This window comes from Bombina bombina, chromosome 1 (assembly GCF_027579735.1).
Source record: "Bombina bombina isolate aBomBom1 chromosome 1, aBomBom1.pri, whole genome shotgun sequence".
Taxonomy (NCBI): domain Eukaryota; kingdom Metazoa; phylum Chordata; class Amphibia; order Anura; family Bombinatoridae; genus Bombina; species Bombina bombina.
Genome location: NC_069499.1, coordinates 1293697538 through 1293715635, shown reverse-complemented (window position 1 = coordinate 1293715635; position 18098 = coordinate 1293697538). Strand labels below are relative to the sequence as shown.

Sequence of the window (18098 nt, the reverse complement as noted above, 5' to 3'; positions counted from 1 at the left end):
AAGTTAGAGGGAGGGATTCAGGTAACAGACTCACCCCGTCCGGAGATGCGCACCCGAGTGTGGCCCTCAATAGGCACAAAGCCTGTTATTCGGACAGGCTGTTAAAAAGAGCCACTAGGGATCACCTCCTGTAAGGATTTCAATTTTCACCTAGAGGATGATGAGAAGAGCAGATATTGAACAAATGAACAAAGCAAAATCAAAATAAAACACTGAAGATCAACTATTCAGTTCAAACAATATAATGGATGTCTTATAGGTTTGAACCGAGTGTATCAGTATTAATCAGGTGAGGTTTTAATACTTTATCAAATGTGGTGAACCGCAGGATCACCAAGAGGAGAAGTGTAACTAGATACGAAACTGACTTCTCCAGTCCCCGTAAAAGGGGATAACACAAATGGAATTTGCGTGGATGGGGGGGGGGGAGGTAGTACAAGTATTTAACTTTGTATGTAGAGATTGACTATCATTGGGGCAGTGTGAATAAAAAGAATAAACCAGTGTCTTTCCATTTAGTTAAATAATACATCATACTTCAGCAAGCATAATACCCTGTAAAGTTAATGATATAGCATCAAACATTATATACATATTTATTACCTATGGGCCAGAGCTATTTAAGTATCATTTGGGGGACTATATACCAGTGTACTTCACTTAAACTAAATAATACGTCTCATTTCTATAAGCAGATTAGTATGGTAACGTTAATGGTATGTAATACATTGTAAACTCAATTAACTCTCATAACAATGTAGATCAACAACATATAAATGCCTGGGAGGGATTAAGCAACTTAGAGAATTGAGAGGAAAGGGGGGGGTCCTGTGAGTCCGGCTTAAAAAGATGATTACATAGAGAGTAGAGCGGGTACCACTGGATAAGGTATCCATTCACCTATGGGAGGTCCCAGGTCTCCCCATTTCCTCTATGGAATGAGTAACTAGCATATGGTAAATATATTCTAACGATATATATATGTTTATTAACTTCGGATCAGAGCTCTTTGTTTATCATTTGGTGGGGCTTTGTAACCTGGGGGCAAAATCTGGGGCACTAGCCCGGATTTCGGTGGCAGAAGGGATGTCCTTTCTATTAGCTCTGTTTATGGTTTGGGGCATATCCTGAATATCTGACCGATCTTTAGAGGGTATAGAGTCTGTATCCTTCCGGGGTTTAGTTAGAGCGAGACCCCAGTCTTGTAGTAGGTCAAATCCTTCTTTAGGGGGTGAAGATTGTGTGAGTCTCCCCATTCTTAGAGACTATGAGCCTTGTCGGGTATCCCCATCTGTATCTGATATTTTCCGTTCTGAGAATCTGGGTGATGGTTCTTAAGGATCTTCTCTTTTGTAGAGTGTAGCTGGAGATGTCCGGGAACACCATGATTTGTTGGAACTTATCAGGAAGTAGGGGTTTGTTGGCCAGCTCTCTCATTATCTTCTCTTTGTGGGTAAAGAAGTGGATCCTAGCCAGGACATCCCTAGGCTTTTCTTGGGAGACAGATCTAGGTCTTGCTACTCTGTGGACTCTATCGAGTAAGAGACCGGGCGTCTCCGAAGAGGGCAGTAAGATATTGCAAAACTCCAGAACATAGGACTCCAGTTCTTGGGGGCCTACCTCTTCAGGTATTCCACGGAATCTTAGATTGTTCCGACGGGAGCGATCTTCCATGTCGGCTAATTTTAGCTCTAGGTCAGATATCTGGATTGCTAGATTTTGGGAATAGGCTTGTAAGTGAGCATGGTCTACAGCCAGATCCTCTTGCTTACGCTCCAAAGTTTCGGTGCGTTCTCCCAATGCACCAATCTCTTTACGGAGCTCAGCTGTGGAACCTTTAATTTCCTTTGTCAGTGTTTCTTGGAAAAGGTTCATTTGTCTAGTGAGAACATCCACAATGTTTGCAGACAGGGTATCTGGCATAGGAGATTGGGAGTCCATACTGCCTTCGGATTCACTGCCTTCTAGTGCAGATGGAGATTCTCTATACATTTGGGATTTCCCAGTATGGTGGCTTTTAAAATGGTCTGCAACTGTTTTTCCGGGCGGGTGAGACGGTTTAGACTTTCTTTTGGTAGTGTGGGACATGGTTTCAGGTTAGCTCCTGCGGCCAGACCAATGTGTGTAGCACTTGCTCTGTAGTGCAGAATATATTGAATAAGACACAGGTGAGAAGGATGATGCTTAAGTCCCCCTGACGTCAATCTTGGTTTAGGCGGCCATATTTGGCATTGTTTTGAACAACGGGAGGAAATCCGACAGCTCTACCATGGGTAGCAACAAAACTTGGTCAGACTTCTCTGAGGATAGGCACGGTGAGATTCTCAGTATACACCCTCTCCCAAGGGAGTTGCCCTCACTTGGCCAGGACGGGAAAAGGAGAGAGGATATGACCTGCAGGAAAATGAAATGGAGAGAGTGTCCGAGATTATCAGAGGAAATAATTCTAATCTGTACTGTCTGCTGGGTGACAGCGTATCTAGGAGTATATGCCCCAGTGATATCCCAAGAAATTGGGTGACTTAATTGCACTTTTAATTTAAGTATAGAGAGACCTCTATACTAAAATACCTGTAGAGGAAAAGTCAAGATTAATTTATACAGTGAGCCTAATAGTATTCATCTGTATACCAATTGCAGGTTTGGAAAGAGCTTAGGATACAGTGCTGCAGAGAAAGGAATGGATATTAGTAAACACAGCTTATCTTAGAGTATTACTGCACTTTGAATCTAGTACATAAGATCGGTAGAATGTAACCTTTCAGGTGTCCAACCTGTAAATTATATCTGATGCAATTGTTACAGTAGGTAGGACCTGTTGGTAAAGAGAAATGTTAGACAGAGATTATAATTAAATTACACTCCACTTTGGGTTGAGAGCCCAAAGACATACAGGCTGACGCAGCAGCTATAACTTCACATAGCATTAGAGTAGGTTATTGTGACAAAACAGGTTCCTCAGTCTCACTGGGGCTATGTTGCAGATGTGTATCCATATAAAGAAGGCAACACCTCAGGGTGCAGTGAAACAAGTCACAGTGACAGATGATGTCCCTGAAAGTTATCAGTGGGGGAATATACAGATATAGATTCTCTCAGGACCCCACACAGTATCAAAGTAGGAAGGGTAAAAATGACCCAAAACAGGGGGGGTCTAAGGTGGCCACAAGGTCTCTGATGTAGTAGTGGACAGGGGAGTACTCCTGGCCCTCTGCAAGTGTTGAGCAAGGTGGGATAATAAAGGCAGGGCTGTCTGTGCTGGTTTGTAGGTGTTTGTTTGAAGGCTCAAGTGGCCTGCAGCAGCAAGTGAGATTCTGCAAGGTAGAGTCAGGTGCCTGTCAGCAGATTCCCAGCACTCACACAGCTCTCATAGGGAACCAGTATGTATTTGGCAGAGAGCCTCCTATTATCCCCAAGTCAGGAGCACTAAGGGTCTGTGGCTGGGTTAAAGGAAGTCCATTCAGCCTCTAACTGTAGATCAGGGCATCCGGCAACTGGACAGTTAATATGTTAGGCTCATTTGTCATAAGGAATAGTGCGAGTGGTATTTGTGTGTATGGAGGCCAGAAAGTGTAGTGGCAATGTTAAGGCTGGGAGGTAGTAGGTGCCGGTTCCTATCTACTTGTATAATTGTATGTCTTACCCTCTCCAGACGTAGGCCAAGTCCTTGCGAGTGGTGCAGAGAGGTCAGCAAGGGGAAGAGACCCGGCCGCAAGATGGCGGGTGTTCGCGCCAAAAAGTCTGTGGCGCAGCTCGCACTCCCTCCATTACCCTCAGCTTATGTCAGCTCCCTGTCAGAGCCGGGTCACGATCTCCAACAGAGGGGCCAGCAAGGGGAAGTCCAGCCGACGGCTCCGTCCTCCAGAAGGTGTCCGGAACTTCAGGCCTCCCAATCTGAGTGTCAGGTAGAATGCTGCTGTACCGGAGTGGAGCCCCGACCCTACGGTCAGCAGTTTAGTACAAGTATCTTTTATTGTTGGCCTTCGTCTAGGGTAGATACTGCAAAGGGAGAGATCTAAGTTGTCGCAGGGTCTGTTTTGTAATGTGGCCGGGTATCGCCACAGGGCCTCTTAGATGAGCCTGGTTTTCAGCAACGCTGTGTATCGCTAAAGTCTCCAGTTTGTCCACAATCATCTAGGCTCCTTTAGGGCAGGTTGCAGGGTCTAAGTTGTGAGTTAGAATCTCTTTTTTCCTGCACTTTTTGCCTATTATTTGAAAAAACTATCAGAGAGCACTCTCCAGGCACGTCTCTCCAGTTAAGATGGCTAGCTCCGCCCCCATATATATATTTCTCCAACATAGGTGTGTCCGGTCCACGGCGTCATCCTTACTTGTGGGATATTCTCTTCCCAACAGGAAATGGCAAAGAGCCCAGCAAAGCTGGTCACATGATCCCTCCTAGGCTCCGCCTACCCCAGTCATTCTCTTTGCCGTTGTACAGGCAACATCTCCACGGAGATGGCTTAGAGTTTTTTAGTGTTTAACTGTAGTTTTTATTATTCAATCAAGAGTTTTGTTATTTTAAAATAGTGCTGGTATGTACTATTTACTCTGAAACAGAAAAGAGATGAAGATTTCTGTTTGTAAGAGGAAAATGATTTTAGCAACCGTTACTAAAATCGATGGCTGTTCCACACAGGACTGTTGAGAGGAATTAACTTCAGTTGATGGGAACAGTGAGCAGAATTTTACTGCTTGAGGTATGACACATTCTAACAAGACGATGTAATGCTGGAAGCTGTCATTTTCCCTATGGGATCCGGTAAGCCATTTTTATTACAGACAATAAATAGGGCTTCACAAGGGCTTTTTAAGACTGTAGACATTTTCTGGGCTAAATCGATTCATATAATAAACATATTTAGCCTTGAGGAATCATTTTAATCTGGGTATTTTGTAAAATAATATCGGCAGGCACTGTTTGGGACACCTTATTCTCTAGGGGCTTTCCCTTATCATAGGGCAGAGTCTCATTTTCGCGCGGGTATTGCGCACTTGTTTTTGAGAAGCATGACATGCAGTCGCATGTGTGAGGAGCTCTGATACATAGAAAAGACTTTCTGAAGGCGTCATTTGGTATCGTATTCCCCTTTGGGCTTGGTTGGGTCTCAGCAAAGCAGATACCAGGGACTGTAAAGGGGTTAAAGATAAAAACGGCTCCGGTTCCGTTATTTTAAGGGTTAAAGCTTCCAAATTTGGTGTGCAATACTTTTAAGGCTTTAAGACACTGTGGTGAAATTTTGGTGAATTTTGAACAATTCCTTCATACTTTTTCGCAATTGCAGTAATAAAGTGTGTTCAGTTTAAAATTTAAAGTGACAGTAACGGTTTTATTTTAAAACGTTTTTTGTACTTTGTTATCAAGTTTATGCCTGTTTAACATGTCTGAACTACCAGATAGACTGTGTTCTGAATGTGGGGAAGCCAAGGTTCCTTCTCATTTAAATAGATGTGATTTAGGTGACACAAAATTTAGAGAAAATGATGCCCAAGATGATTCCTCAAGTGAGGGAGTAAGCATGGTACTGCATCATCCCCTCCTTCGTCTACACCAGTCTTGCCCACTCAGGAGGCCCCTAGTACATCTAGCGCGCCAATACTCCTTACTATGCAACAATTAACGGCTGTAATGGATAATTCTATCAAAAACATTTTAGCCAAAATGCCCACTTATCAGCGTAAGCGCGACTGCTCTGTTTTAGATAATACTGAAGAGCATGAGGACGCTGATGATATTGTTTCTGAAGGGCCCCTACACCAGTCTGAGGGGGCCAGGGAGGTTTTGTCTGAGGGAGAAATTTCAGATTCAGGGAAAATTTCTCAACAAGCTGAACCTGATGTGATTACATTTAAATTTAAGTTGGAACATCTCCGCGCTCTGCTTAAGGAGGTGTTATCCACTCTGGATGATTGTGAGAATTTGATCATCCCAGAGAAACTATGTAAAATGGACAAGTTCCTAGAGGTCCCGGGGCCCCCAGAAGCTTTTCCTATACCCAAGCGGGTGGCGGACATTGTAAATAAAGAATGGGAAAGGCCCGGTATACCTTTCGTCCCTCCCCCCATATTTAAAAAATGGTTTCCTATGGTCGACCCCAGAAAGGACTTATGGCAGACAGTCCCCAAGGTCGAGGGGGCGGTTTCTACTTTAAACAAACGCACCACTATACCCATAGAAGATAGTTGTGCTTTCAAAGATCCTATGGATAAAAAATTAGAAGGTTTGCTTAAAAAGATGTTTGTTCAGCAAGGTTACCTTCTACAAACCAATTTCATGCATTGTCCCTGTCACTACAGCCGCGTGTTTCTGGTTCGATGAGCTAGAAAAGGCGATCACTAGTGATTCTCCTCCTTATGAGGAGATTATGGACAGAATCCGTGCTCTCAAATTGGCTAATTCTTTCACCCTAGACGCCACTTTTGCAATTGGCTAGGTTAGCGGCGAAAAATTCTGGGTTTGCTATTGTAGCGCGCAGAGCGCTTTGGTTGAAATCTTGGTCAGCGGATGCGTCTTCCAAGAACAAATTGCTTAACATTCCTTTCAAGGGGAAAACGCTGTTTGGCCCTGACTTGAAAGAGATTATCTCTGATATCACTGGGGGCAAGGGCCACGCCCTTCCTCAGGATAGGTCTTTCAAGGCCAAAAATAAACCTAATTTTCGTCCCTTTCGTAGAAACGGACCAGCCCCAAGTGCTACGTCCTCTAAGCAAGAGGGTAATACTTCTCAAGCCAAGCCAGCCTGGAGACCAATGCAAGGCTGGAACAAGGGAAAGCAGGCCAAGAAACCTGCCACTGCTACCAAGACAGCATGAACTGTTGGCCCCCGATCCGGGACCGGATCTGGTGGGGGGCAGACTCTCTCTCTTTGCTCAGGCTTGGGCAAGAGATGTTCTGGATCCTTGGGCACTAGAAATAGTCTCCCAAGGTTATCTTCTGGAATTCAAAGGGCTTCCCCCAAGGGGGAGGTTCCACAGGTCTCAATTGTCTTCAGACCACATAAAAAAACAGGCATTCTTACATTGTGTAGAAAGACCTGTTAAAATGGGAGTGATTCATCCTGTTCCATTAGGGGAACAAGGGATGGGGTTCTACTCCAATCTGTTTCGTAGTTCCCAAAAAAGAGGGAACGTTCAGACCAATCTTAGATCTCAAGATCCTAAACAAGTTTCTCAAGGTTCCATCGTTCAAAATGGAAACCATTCGAACAATTCTTCCTTCCATCCAGGAAGGTCAATTCATGACCACGGTGGATTTAAAGGATGCGTATCTACATATTCCTATCCACAAGGAACATCATCGGATTCCTAAGGTTCGCATTCCTGGACAAGCATTACCAGTTCGTGGCACTTCCTTTCGGATTAGCCACTGCTCCAAGGATTTTCACAAAGGTACTAGGGTCCCTTCTAGCGGTGCTAAGACCAAGGGGCATTGCAGTAGTACCTTACTTGGACGACATTCTGATTCAAGCGTCGTCCCTTCCTCAAGCAAAGGCTCACACGGACATAGTCCTGGCCTTTCTCAGATCTCACGGATGGAAAGTGAACGTAGAAAAGAGTTCTCTATCTCCGTCAACAAGGGTTCCCTTCTTGGGAACAATAATAGACTCCTTAGAAATGAGGATTTTTCTGACAGAGGCCAGAAAAACAAAACTTCTAAACTCTTGTCAAATACTTCATTCCGTTCCTCTTCCTTCCATAGCGCAGTGCATGGAAGTAATAGGTTTGATGGTAGCGGCAATGGACATAGTTCCTTTTGCGCGCATTCATCTAAGACCATTACAACTGTGCATGCTCAGTCAGTGGAATGGGGACTATACAGACTTGTCTCCGACGATACAAGTAAATCAGAGGACCAGAGATTCACTCCGTTGGTGGCTGTCCCTGGACAACCTGTCACAAGGGATGAACTTCCGCAGGCCAGAGTGGGTCATTGTCACGACCGACGCCAGTCTGATGGGCTGGGGCGCGGTCTGGGGACCCCTGAAAGCTCAGGGTCTTTGGTCTCGGGAAGAATCTCTTCTACCGATAAATATTCTGGAACTGAGAGCGATACTCAATGCTCTCAAGGCTTGGCCTCAGCTAGCAAAGGCCAAGTTCATACGGTTTCAATCAGACAACATGACGACTGTTGCGTACATCAACCATCAGGGGGGAACAAGGAGTTCCCTGGCGATGGAAGAAGTGACCAAAATCATTCAATGGGCGGAGACTCACTCCTGCCACCTGTCTGCAATCCACATCCCAGCAGTGGAAAATTGGGAAGCGGATTTTCTGAGTCGTCAGACATTACATCCGGGGGAGTGGGAACTCCATCCGGAAATCTTTGCCCAAATTACTCAACTGTGGGGCATTCCAGACATGGATCCGATGGCCTCTCGTCAGAACTTCAAGGTTCCTTGCTACGGGTCCAGATCCAGGGATCCCAAGGCGACTCTAGTAGATGCACTAGTAGCACCTTGGACCTTCAAACTAGCTTATGTATTCCCGCCGTTTCCTCTCATCCCCAGGCTGGTAGCCAGGATCAATCAGGAGAGGGCATCGGTGATCTTGATAGCTCCTGCGTGGCCACGCAGGACTTGGTATGCAGATCTGGTGAATATGTCATCGGCTCCACCATGGAAGCTACCTTTGAGACGAGACCTTCTTGTTCAAGGTCCGTGCGAACATCCGAATCTGGTCTCACTCCAACTGACTGCTTGGAGATTGAACGCTTGATCTTATCAAAGCGAGGGTTCTCAGATTCTGTTATTGATACTCTTGTTCAGGCCAGAAAGCCTGTAACCAGAAAAATTTACCACAAAATATGGAAAAAATATATCTGTTGGTGTGAATCTAAAGGATTCCCTTGGGACAAGGTAAAAATTCCTAAGATTCTATCCTTTCTTCAAGAAGGATTGGAGAAAGGATTATCTGCAAGTTCCTTGAAGGGACAGATTTCTGCCTTGTCTGTGTTACTTCACAAAAAGTTGGCAGCTGTGCCAGATGTTCAAGCCTTTGTTCAGGCTCTGGTTAGAATCAAGTCTGTTTACAAACCTTTGACTCCTCCTTGGAGTCTCAACTTAGTTCTTTCAGTTCTTCAGGGGGTTCCGTTTGAACCCTTACATTCCGTTGATATTAAGTTATTATCTTGGAAAGTTCTGTTTTTGGTTGCAATTTCTTCTGCTAGAAGAGTTTCAGAATTATCTGCTCTGCAGTGTTCTCCTCCTTATCTGGTGTTCCATGCAGATAAGGTGGTTTTACGTACTAAACCTGGTTTTCTTCCGAAAGTTGTTTCTAACAAAAACATTAACCAGGAGATAGTCGTGCCTTCTTTGTGTCCGAATCCAGTTTCAAAGAAGGAACGTTTGTTGCACAATTTGGATGTTGTTCGCGCTCTAAAATTCTATTTAGATGCTACAAAGGATTTTAGACAAACATCTTCCTTGTTTGTTGTTTACTCTGGTAAAGGAGAGGTCAAAAAGCAACTTCTACCTCTCTCTCTTTTTGGATTAAAAGCATCATCAGATTGGCTTATGAGACTGCCGGACGGCAGCCTCCTGAAAGAATCACAGCTCATTCCACTAGGGCTGTGGCTTCCACATGGGCCTTCAAGAACGAGGCTTCTGTTGATCAGATATGTCGGGCAGCGACTTGGTCTTCACTGCACACTTTTACCAAATTTTACAAGTTTGATACTTTTGCTTCTTCTGAGGCTATTTTTGGGAGAAAGGTTTTGCAAGCCGTGGTGCCTTCCATTTAGGTGACCTGATTTGCTCCCTCCCTTCATCCGTGTCCTAAAGCTTTGGTATTGGTTCCCACAAGTAAGGATGACGCCGTGGACCGGACACACCTATGTTGGAGAAAACAGAATTTATGTTTACCTGATAAATTACTTTCTCCAACGGTGTGTCCGGTCCACGGCCCGCCCTGGTTTTTTAATCAGGTCTGATAATTTATTTTCTTTAACTACAGTCACCACGGTATCATATGGTTTCTCCTATGCAAATATTCCTCCTTTACGTCGGTCGAATGACTGGGGTAGGCGGAGCCTAGGAGGGATCATGTGACCAGCTTTGCTGGGCTCTTTGCCATTTCCTGTTGGGGAAGAGAATATCCCACAAGTAAGGATGACGCCGTGGACCGGACACACCGTTGGAGAAAGTAATTTATCAGGTAAACATAAATTCTGTTTTTTTTTCTTTTGTTCTGATGGATTTCAGCCTAATCAAGTCAGACTATTGTACTGCAATCAAATAATGAGGACAGTCATATTTTTTTCCAGTCCACAAGTTCATTATTGGGATTCAACTACTGGCCACTAGGAGGAGGCAAAGATTCCCAAAAACTCATCTTTGCTTTCCAGTAGGAAGGTGAATAATTGAGGTGCTCCAGATTCTTCGTTGAGAGGGGTTCTCAGATCGGTTTGAGGTCTATTTTCCCTTCAGAGATTCGCTACTGGAAGACAGATCGGGCATTGGAGAGTGCGGTAGAGACACAATTATTCTCACTGAAGTAGTTAGTAACAAGCCTGCCACAGGTGTTACAGGGACCTTTCCCTTAGCCGCCTCCTGTTGGGTCGTCGAGATACTGCTTACAGTGATCCTCTAGTGTGATGTACACAGCACCGAATAGACTCTCTACTGAAAGCAGACATTGCTGCAGGGGTAAGTACAGTAGAGTGGGTAAGATTCAGGTAAGTACAATTTCACAGTTTGCAATCACATAGCCCACTGGCTCTTAGTAAGTACGGTTCTTTACTCAGTACGTCATAGCCAGGGGACACATTTATTAGAAACTGTATTCAAATTTATATAATTTTAGCCTAAGCATCACTTGTGTATAATATTTAGGAGATAACAGCTGGGGTTATAGAGGTGCTGGCAATTTCTTCTACAAGATATGACGAGTCCACGGATTTCATCCTTACTTGTGGGATTTATCCTCCTGCTAACAAGAAGTGGCAAAGGGCACTACAGCAGAGCTGTATATATAGCTCCTCCCTTCCCTCCACCCCCAGTCATTCTCTTTGCCTGTATAGTAATAGGTAGAGGTAAAGTGAGGTGTTAGTTTAGAGTCTTCAATCAAGAAGCTTTTTTTATTTTCAAATGGTGCTAGTGAGTATTATTTTCCTCAGGGAGAAATTGTCAGTCTGGATTCCCAAGAGGAATGGAGACATTAATTTTTTCTGCCCTGATGTTGATGATCTTAGCAAACGTTATCTAAGATCCATTTTGGTTCCCACAGAGCTTCTGAAGGTAGTGCAAGAGAAATCTTCAGTGTGGAGAACGGTGTCATGCTACAAGCAGCATTGAGGTATGTTCAGTCCTTTACTTCTGGGGAGACTTGTTATATCAGAACAGGCTGACATTATTCCCTGCCGGGAAAGGGGTAATCAGTAGGCACTATATGTTTTATGGTGGAACTGGAATTATCTTATTTTATATTGATACTATACTGTGATATGTGAGTCAATATGGGCTAGACACTGGGAAATGCGGTTGTGAGACTATTATTTGTTTATTATTGGCCTAAGAAAGATGGCTGTTTATTGCATATGTTTTATTATACTCATGATTAGGTTACCACATGGCTTTCACTGATTTTTCTTCCCATGCGGTTGTTGGGACGGCTAGTGCGACGCCCATGGTGGGTGGGGCCTAATTCGCACGCTCAGACGCGCAGTTTTCTTCAGTATAAGGCAGCAAAGCCCTAGCTCCGGTGGGGCCCAGGTTTAATTTGCAATCAACGGATCGTCATTTTCACAGAATTGAGTACCCGGGGGGCAGATAGGCGCAGGGGCTGATAATTTTTGAAAACTTATTATATACAATAAAGGTGCTATAAAGTGTTTCTTGCATTTTCTAACAAATTGTGCAATAATATTTAGCTAATTTGAGCTTAATAGGATATTTTTTATTGCTGCAAAAATCGTTTTTTGTGAGATCAGAAAAATTGTTGCGCTTTTATTATTTACAGGCGCAGTACACTTTTCTTAATTTTTTTTGGAGTTTGTTTTTTTACTTCAGAGGTCAACAAATAAGGTTAAGAACGACTATTGTTGCTATTGCTAGTTTGTTTAACATGTCTGATTCTGAGGAAACTCCTTGTTCTATGTGTTTAGATGCCATTGTGGAACCCCCTCTTACTTTGTGTCCCTCTTGTACTGAAAGGGCCTTAAAATGTAAAAAACATATTTTATGTAAAGAAAGTGTGCCTAAGGATGATTCTCAGTCTGAGGAGAATCAGGATATGCCGCCAAATTCTCCCCAAGTGTCACAACCTTTAACGCCCACCCAAGCGACGCCGGGTTCCTCAACCGCGTCTACTTCATTTACTCTGCAGGCTATGGCTGCAGTTATGTCAACTACCCTTACAGAGGTATTATCTAAGTTGCCACTGTTACAGGGCAAATGCAGTAGGACAGGAGTCAATGTAAATACTGAGTCCTCTGATGCTTTGTTGGCTATTTCAGATGTACCCTCACAGGGATCTGATTTGGAGGTCAGGGAACCTCTGTCTGAGGGAGAACTTTCCGAATCGGGAAGTGTGTTACCTCAGACAGACTCGGACGTTATGTCCTTTAGATTTAAGCTGGAACACCTCCGCCTGTTACTTCGTGAGGTTTTATCGACTCTGGATGACTGTGATTCTATTGTGGTACCACCAGAGAAATTGTGTAAAATGGACAAATATTTAGAGGTACCTACTTACACGGATGTTTTTCCGGTTCTTAAGAGAATATCGGAGATTATCAAGAGAGAATGGGACAGATCGGGTATACCGTTCTCACCTTCTCCTAATTTTAAGAAAATGTATCACATATCTGACACTGTTTGGGACTCTTGGCAGACAGTCCCTAAGGTGGAGGGAGCAATATCTACCCTGGCTAAGCGTACAACTATTCCTATTGAGGACAGCTGTGCTTTCCAAGACCCTATGAATAAGAAATTGGAGGGTCTTCTAAAAAAGTTATTTATTCATCAGGTTTTCATTTTACAACCGACATTGCACTGGTTACCACTGCGGCGGCTTTCTGGTTTGATGCCTTAGAAGAGTCTCTTAAGACTGAGACTCCTTTAGAGGATATCTTAGATAGAATTAAGGCTCTTAAGATGGCTAATTCTTTTATTACAGATGCCGCCTTTCAGATTGCCAAGTTGGCGACTAAGAATGCTGGATTTGCCATTCTAGCACGTAGAGCGTTATGGTTAAAATCTTGGTCTGCTGATGTGTCATCTAAGTCAAAGCTTTTGGCTATTCCTTTCAAGGGTGAAGCCCTATTCGGGCCTGACTTGAAGGAGATCATTTCTGACATTACTGGAGGTAAGGGTCATCTCCTACCTCAGATTAAGACTGCTAAATTGAGGGGTAAACAAAATAATTTTCATTCCTTTCGGAATTTTAAAGTTCTTCCTCTTCCGAGAAACAGGAAGGGAATTTTGCTCAGGCCAAGTCCGTCTGGAGACCCAACCAGACTTGGAACAAGGGTAAACAACCCAAGAAGCCCGCTGCTGCTACCAAGACATCATGAAGGGGCGGCCCCCGATCCGGGACCGGATCTATTAGGGGGCAGACTTTCTCTCTTTGCCCAGGCTTGGGTAAGAGATGTTCAGGACCCCTGGACACTGGAAATTGTTACCCACGGGTATCAACTGGAATTCAAAAGTTTTCTCCCAAGGGGGGAGATTTCTTCTTTCACGGTTGTCTGTAGACCAGATAAAAAGTGAGGCATTCTTACGTTGTGTAAAAGACCTCTATACTATGGGAGTAATTCGTCCCGTGCCAAGACTGAAACAGGGGCAGGGGTTTTACTCAAATCTTTTCGTGGTTCCCAAAAAAGAGGGAACGTTCAGACCCTTTTTAGATCTCAAGAGTCTAAACAAGTTTCTCAGAGTCCCATCTTTCAAGATGGAGACTATTCGAACAATTTTACCAATGATCCAGGAGTGTCAATATATGACTACCGTGGACTTGAAGGATGCATACCTTCATATTCCTATCCACAAGGATCATTATCAGTACCTAAGGTTTGCCTTCCTGGAAAAACATTTTCAGTTTGTGGCTCTTCCATTCGGGTTGGCCACAGCACCCAGGATCTTCACAAAGGTTCTAGGGTCCCTTCTGGCGGTTCTTAGGCTGCGGGGCATTGCAGTAGCGCTTTATCTGGACGATATTCTGATCCAGGCATCGACTTATCTGTCAAAATCTCATACAGACATGGTGTTGTCCTTTCTGAAAACTCACGGATGGAAGGTGAATCTAGAAAAGAGTTCACTAATTCCACAGACAAAGGTTCCCTTCTTGGGAAATCTGATATATTCTATATCCATGAAGATTTTTCTGATGGAGGTCAGAAAGTCAAAGATTCTAAATACTTGATGAGCCCTTCAGTCCAATCCTCAGCCATCAGTGGCTCAGTGCATGGAGGTAATTGGATTGATGGTGGCGGCAATGGACATCATTCCGTTTCCTCGATTTAATCTCAGACCACTGCAACTGTGCATGCTCGAACAGTGGAATGGGGATTATGCAAATTTATCTTCTCAGATAAATCTGGACCAGGAGACCAGAGACTCTCTTCTTTGGTGGTTGTCGCCGGATCATCTGTCCCAAGGTAAGTGTTTCTGCAGACCCTTATGGGTGATATTGACAACAGACGACAGTCTACTAGGCTGGGGTGCAGTCTGGAATTCCCTGAAGGCTCAGGGTGTGTGGACTCAGGTGGAGTCTCTACTTCCAATCAATGTTCTGGAATTGAGAGCAATATTCAATCCGCTTCAGGCGTGGCCTCAGTTGGCTTCGGCCAAATTCATCCGCTTTCAGTCGGACAACATCACGACTGTGGCTTACATCAATCATCAGGGAGGAATGAGGAGTTCCTTAGCGATGACAGAAGTATCCAAGATAATTCGATGGCCGGAGGCTCACTCTTGTTATCTGTCAGCAATCTACATCCCAGGAGTGGACAACTGGGAAGCGGACTGTTTAAGCTGACAGGCATTTCACCCGGGGGAGTTGGAACTCCATCCGGAGGTCTTTGCCTCCCTGATTCTCCAATGGGGCAGACCGGATTTGGATCTGATGGTGTCTCGGCAGAATGCCAAGCTTCCAAGATATGGATTCAGGTCGAGGGATCCTCAGGCCGAACTGATAGATGCCTTGGCAGTGCCTTGGTCGTTCAACCTAGCTTATGTGTTTCCATTGTTTCCTCTCCTCTCCTTTCCTGGTTGATTGCTCGGATCAAACAGGAGAGAGCTTCAGTAATTCTAATCGCGCCTGCGTGACCACGCAGGACTTGGTATGCCGATCTAGTGGACATGTCCTCTCTGCCGCCGTGGAAACTTTCATTGAGACAAGACCTTCTCATTCAAGGTCCTTTCCAACATCCAAATCTAATTTCTCTGCAGCTGACTGCTTGGAGATTGAACGCTTGATTTTATCTAGGCGGGGGTTCTCTGATTCGGTCATCGATACTTTGATTCAGGCACGTAAGCCTGTCACTAGAAAGATTTACCATAAGATATGGTGTAAATATCTTTATTGGTTGGAATCCAAGAGCTACTCATGGAGTAGAGTTAGGATTTCCAGGATTCTGTCTTTTCTCAAAGAAGGATTGGAGAAAGGGTTGTCAACAAGGTCCTTAAAGGGACAAATCTCTGCTTTGTCTATTTTACTTCATAAACGTTTGGCAGATGTTCCAGATGTTCAGACTTTTTGTCAGGCTTTGACCAGGATCAAGCCTGTGTTTAGACCAATTGCTCCACCCTGGAGTTTGTATTTAGTCCTTAATGTTCTTCAAGGGGTTCCGTTTGAACCAATGCATTCCATAGATATTAAGCTGTTATCTTGGAAAGTTTTGTTTTTGGTTGCTATTTCTTCTGCTCGTAGAGTTTCTGAGCTCTCGGAGTTACAATGTTATTTGCCTTATCTTATTTTCCATTCTGATAAGGTGGTTTTTACGTACCAAACTTGGTTTCCTTCCTAAGGTTGTTTCTAATAATAATATTAATCAGGAAATTGTGGTTCCTTCATTATGTCCTAACCCTTCTTCTTAGAAGGAGCATATGTTGCCTAACTTTGACGTAGTCCGTGCCTTGACGTTTTACTTGCAGGCAACTAAGGATTTTCGTCAATCATCTTCATTATTCATTGTGTTTTCTGCAAAGCGTAGGGGTCAGAAAGCTACGACTACCTCTTTCTTTTTGGCTGAAGAGTATCATCTGTCTGGCGTATGAGACTGCTGGACAGCAGCCTCCTGAAAGAATTACGACTCATTCTACTAGGGCTGTGGCTTCCTCATGGGCATTTAAAAATGATGATACTGTTGAACAGATTTGCATGGATGCAACTTGGTCGTCTCATCACACTTTTTCCAAATTTTCCAAATTTGATACTTTTGCTTCTTCTGAGGCTGGTTTTGGGAGAAAGGTTCTTCAAGCAGTGGTGCCTTCCATTTAGGTTCCTGTCTTGTCCCTCCCTTTCATCCGTGTCCTGTAGCTTTGGTATTGTATCCCACAAGAAAGGATGAAATCCGTGGACTTTTGCTTACCTGATAAATTTTTCTTCTACGATATAACAAATCCACGGCCCACCCTGTCATTTCTAAGACAGGTATGTAATGATTTTTATAAACTTCAGTCACCTCTGCACCTTTGGCTTTTCCTTTCTCTTCCTAACTTCAGTCGAATGACTGGGGGTGGAGGGAAGGGAGGAGCTATATATACAGCTCTGCTGTGGTGCTCTTTGCCACTTCCTGTTAGCAGGAGGATAAATCCCACAAGTAAGGATGAAATCCGTGGACTCGTCATATCGTAGAATAAATAAATTTATCAGGTAAGCATAAATTTCCTTTTTAGTAAAAATTTGCTCAAACATTGCTCAATTAGATGGGGGAATTTTTTTTACCACTAGATAGGGTAGCGCAGAACCGGATTTGATATATAGGCAGATCCGGGTAAAGGGTTTCTCAGCCTTTATTCAAGGGAAATAATAAATATTTAAATAGCATTTGTTCCTCATTCTGCTATCAGTGATAGTTTTTCTCGTGGGGACTTATTTTTACTCCATTATGGAGGACACAATTGATATGGGTAATAATATTTTGTTACCTTTGGACAAATGTTTATATTGTGAAGAGGCTCATTTGATTTTTTATCTGAGCCATGAAAGTTAATGTTTAAACATTGGAGAAATAAGTGTAAAATAATGGGATTTTCCATGCTGTAATCTAAGATTAAGATTAAAAGCCACCCCTTCATGCCGGGTTTAGATCATGTAGGGGGCAGTCTATCCTTCTTTCAGGACGCTTGGATGCGCGATATTCCGGACCCTTGGGCAGTGGACATTGTCTCCCAAGGATACAGTATAGGCAAGTCTTGCCCTCCAAGAGGGTGATTCCTCCTATCAAGAATCCCCTCAAACCCGGTGAAAAGAGAGGCATTCTTAAGTTGTGTAAAGGATCTCTCTTCCTTGGGAGTGATTGTCCCTGTCCCTCCTGCAGAACAGGGCTTAGAGTTTTATTCAAATCTTCTGTCCTATTCTGGATCTGAAGTTTCTCAACAAATTTCTCAAGGTTCAAAATGGAGACTATCAGATCCATTCTTCCATTAGTCCCGGAGGGTCAGTTCATGACCACTATAGACCTGAAGGAAGCATACCTCCATGTTCCTAATCACAAGGAACGCTTTCGATTTCCGAGGTTTGCCTTTCTAGTCAAACATTTCCAATTTGTAGCCCTCCCTTTTGGTCTGGCTACAGCTCTTAGAATCTTTATGAAGGTGTTGGGTGCTCTTTTAGCAGTAGCCAGGACTCTGGCAAATCGCTTTGGCTCCCCTGGATGATATCTTGGTTCAGGCTCCATCTTTTCATTTTGCAAGATCTCACACAGACTCTCTGTTGTCTCTTCTTCGCACTCACAGGTGGAAGATATAAACCTGGACATGAGTTGCCTGGTTCCCAATATTAGTTTGTTTTTTGGGGACAATCATAAATTTTGTCTCTATGAAGATCTTGACTGATTTGAGACGTTCCAAACTTCTCTCTTCCTGTCTCTCCCTTCAATCCTCTTCTAGCCACCATTGACATTTATTCCTTTTGCTCGCTTCCATCGGACACCTCTT

The 18098-nt window shown here is 43.8% G+C and overlaps 1 protein-coding gene across 1 annotated transcript in view; it reads left to right on the top strand.

Annotated features, from left to right (window-relative positions):
- Positions 1-3716: 3716 nt before the first annotated feature.
- The window catches only part of TDRD12 (tudor domain containing 12), a 140361-nt gene continuing 125979 nt past the window's right edge, over positions 3717-18098 (top strand). The window contains exon 1 of the mRNA XM_053719261.1: positions 3717-3905. Coding sequence (XP_053575236.1) covers positions 3717-3905 — 189 coding nt within the window. The remainder of the gene's footprint in view (positions 3906-18098) is intronic.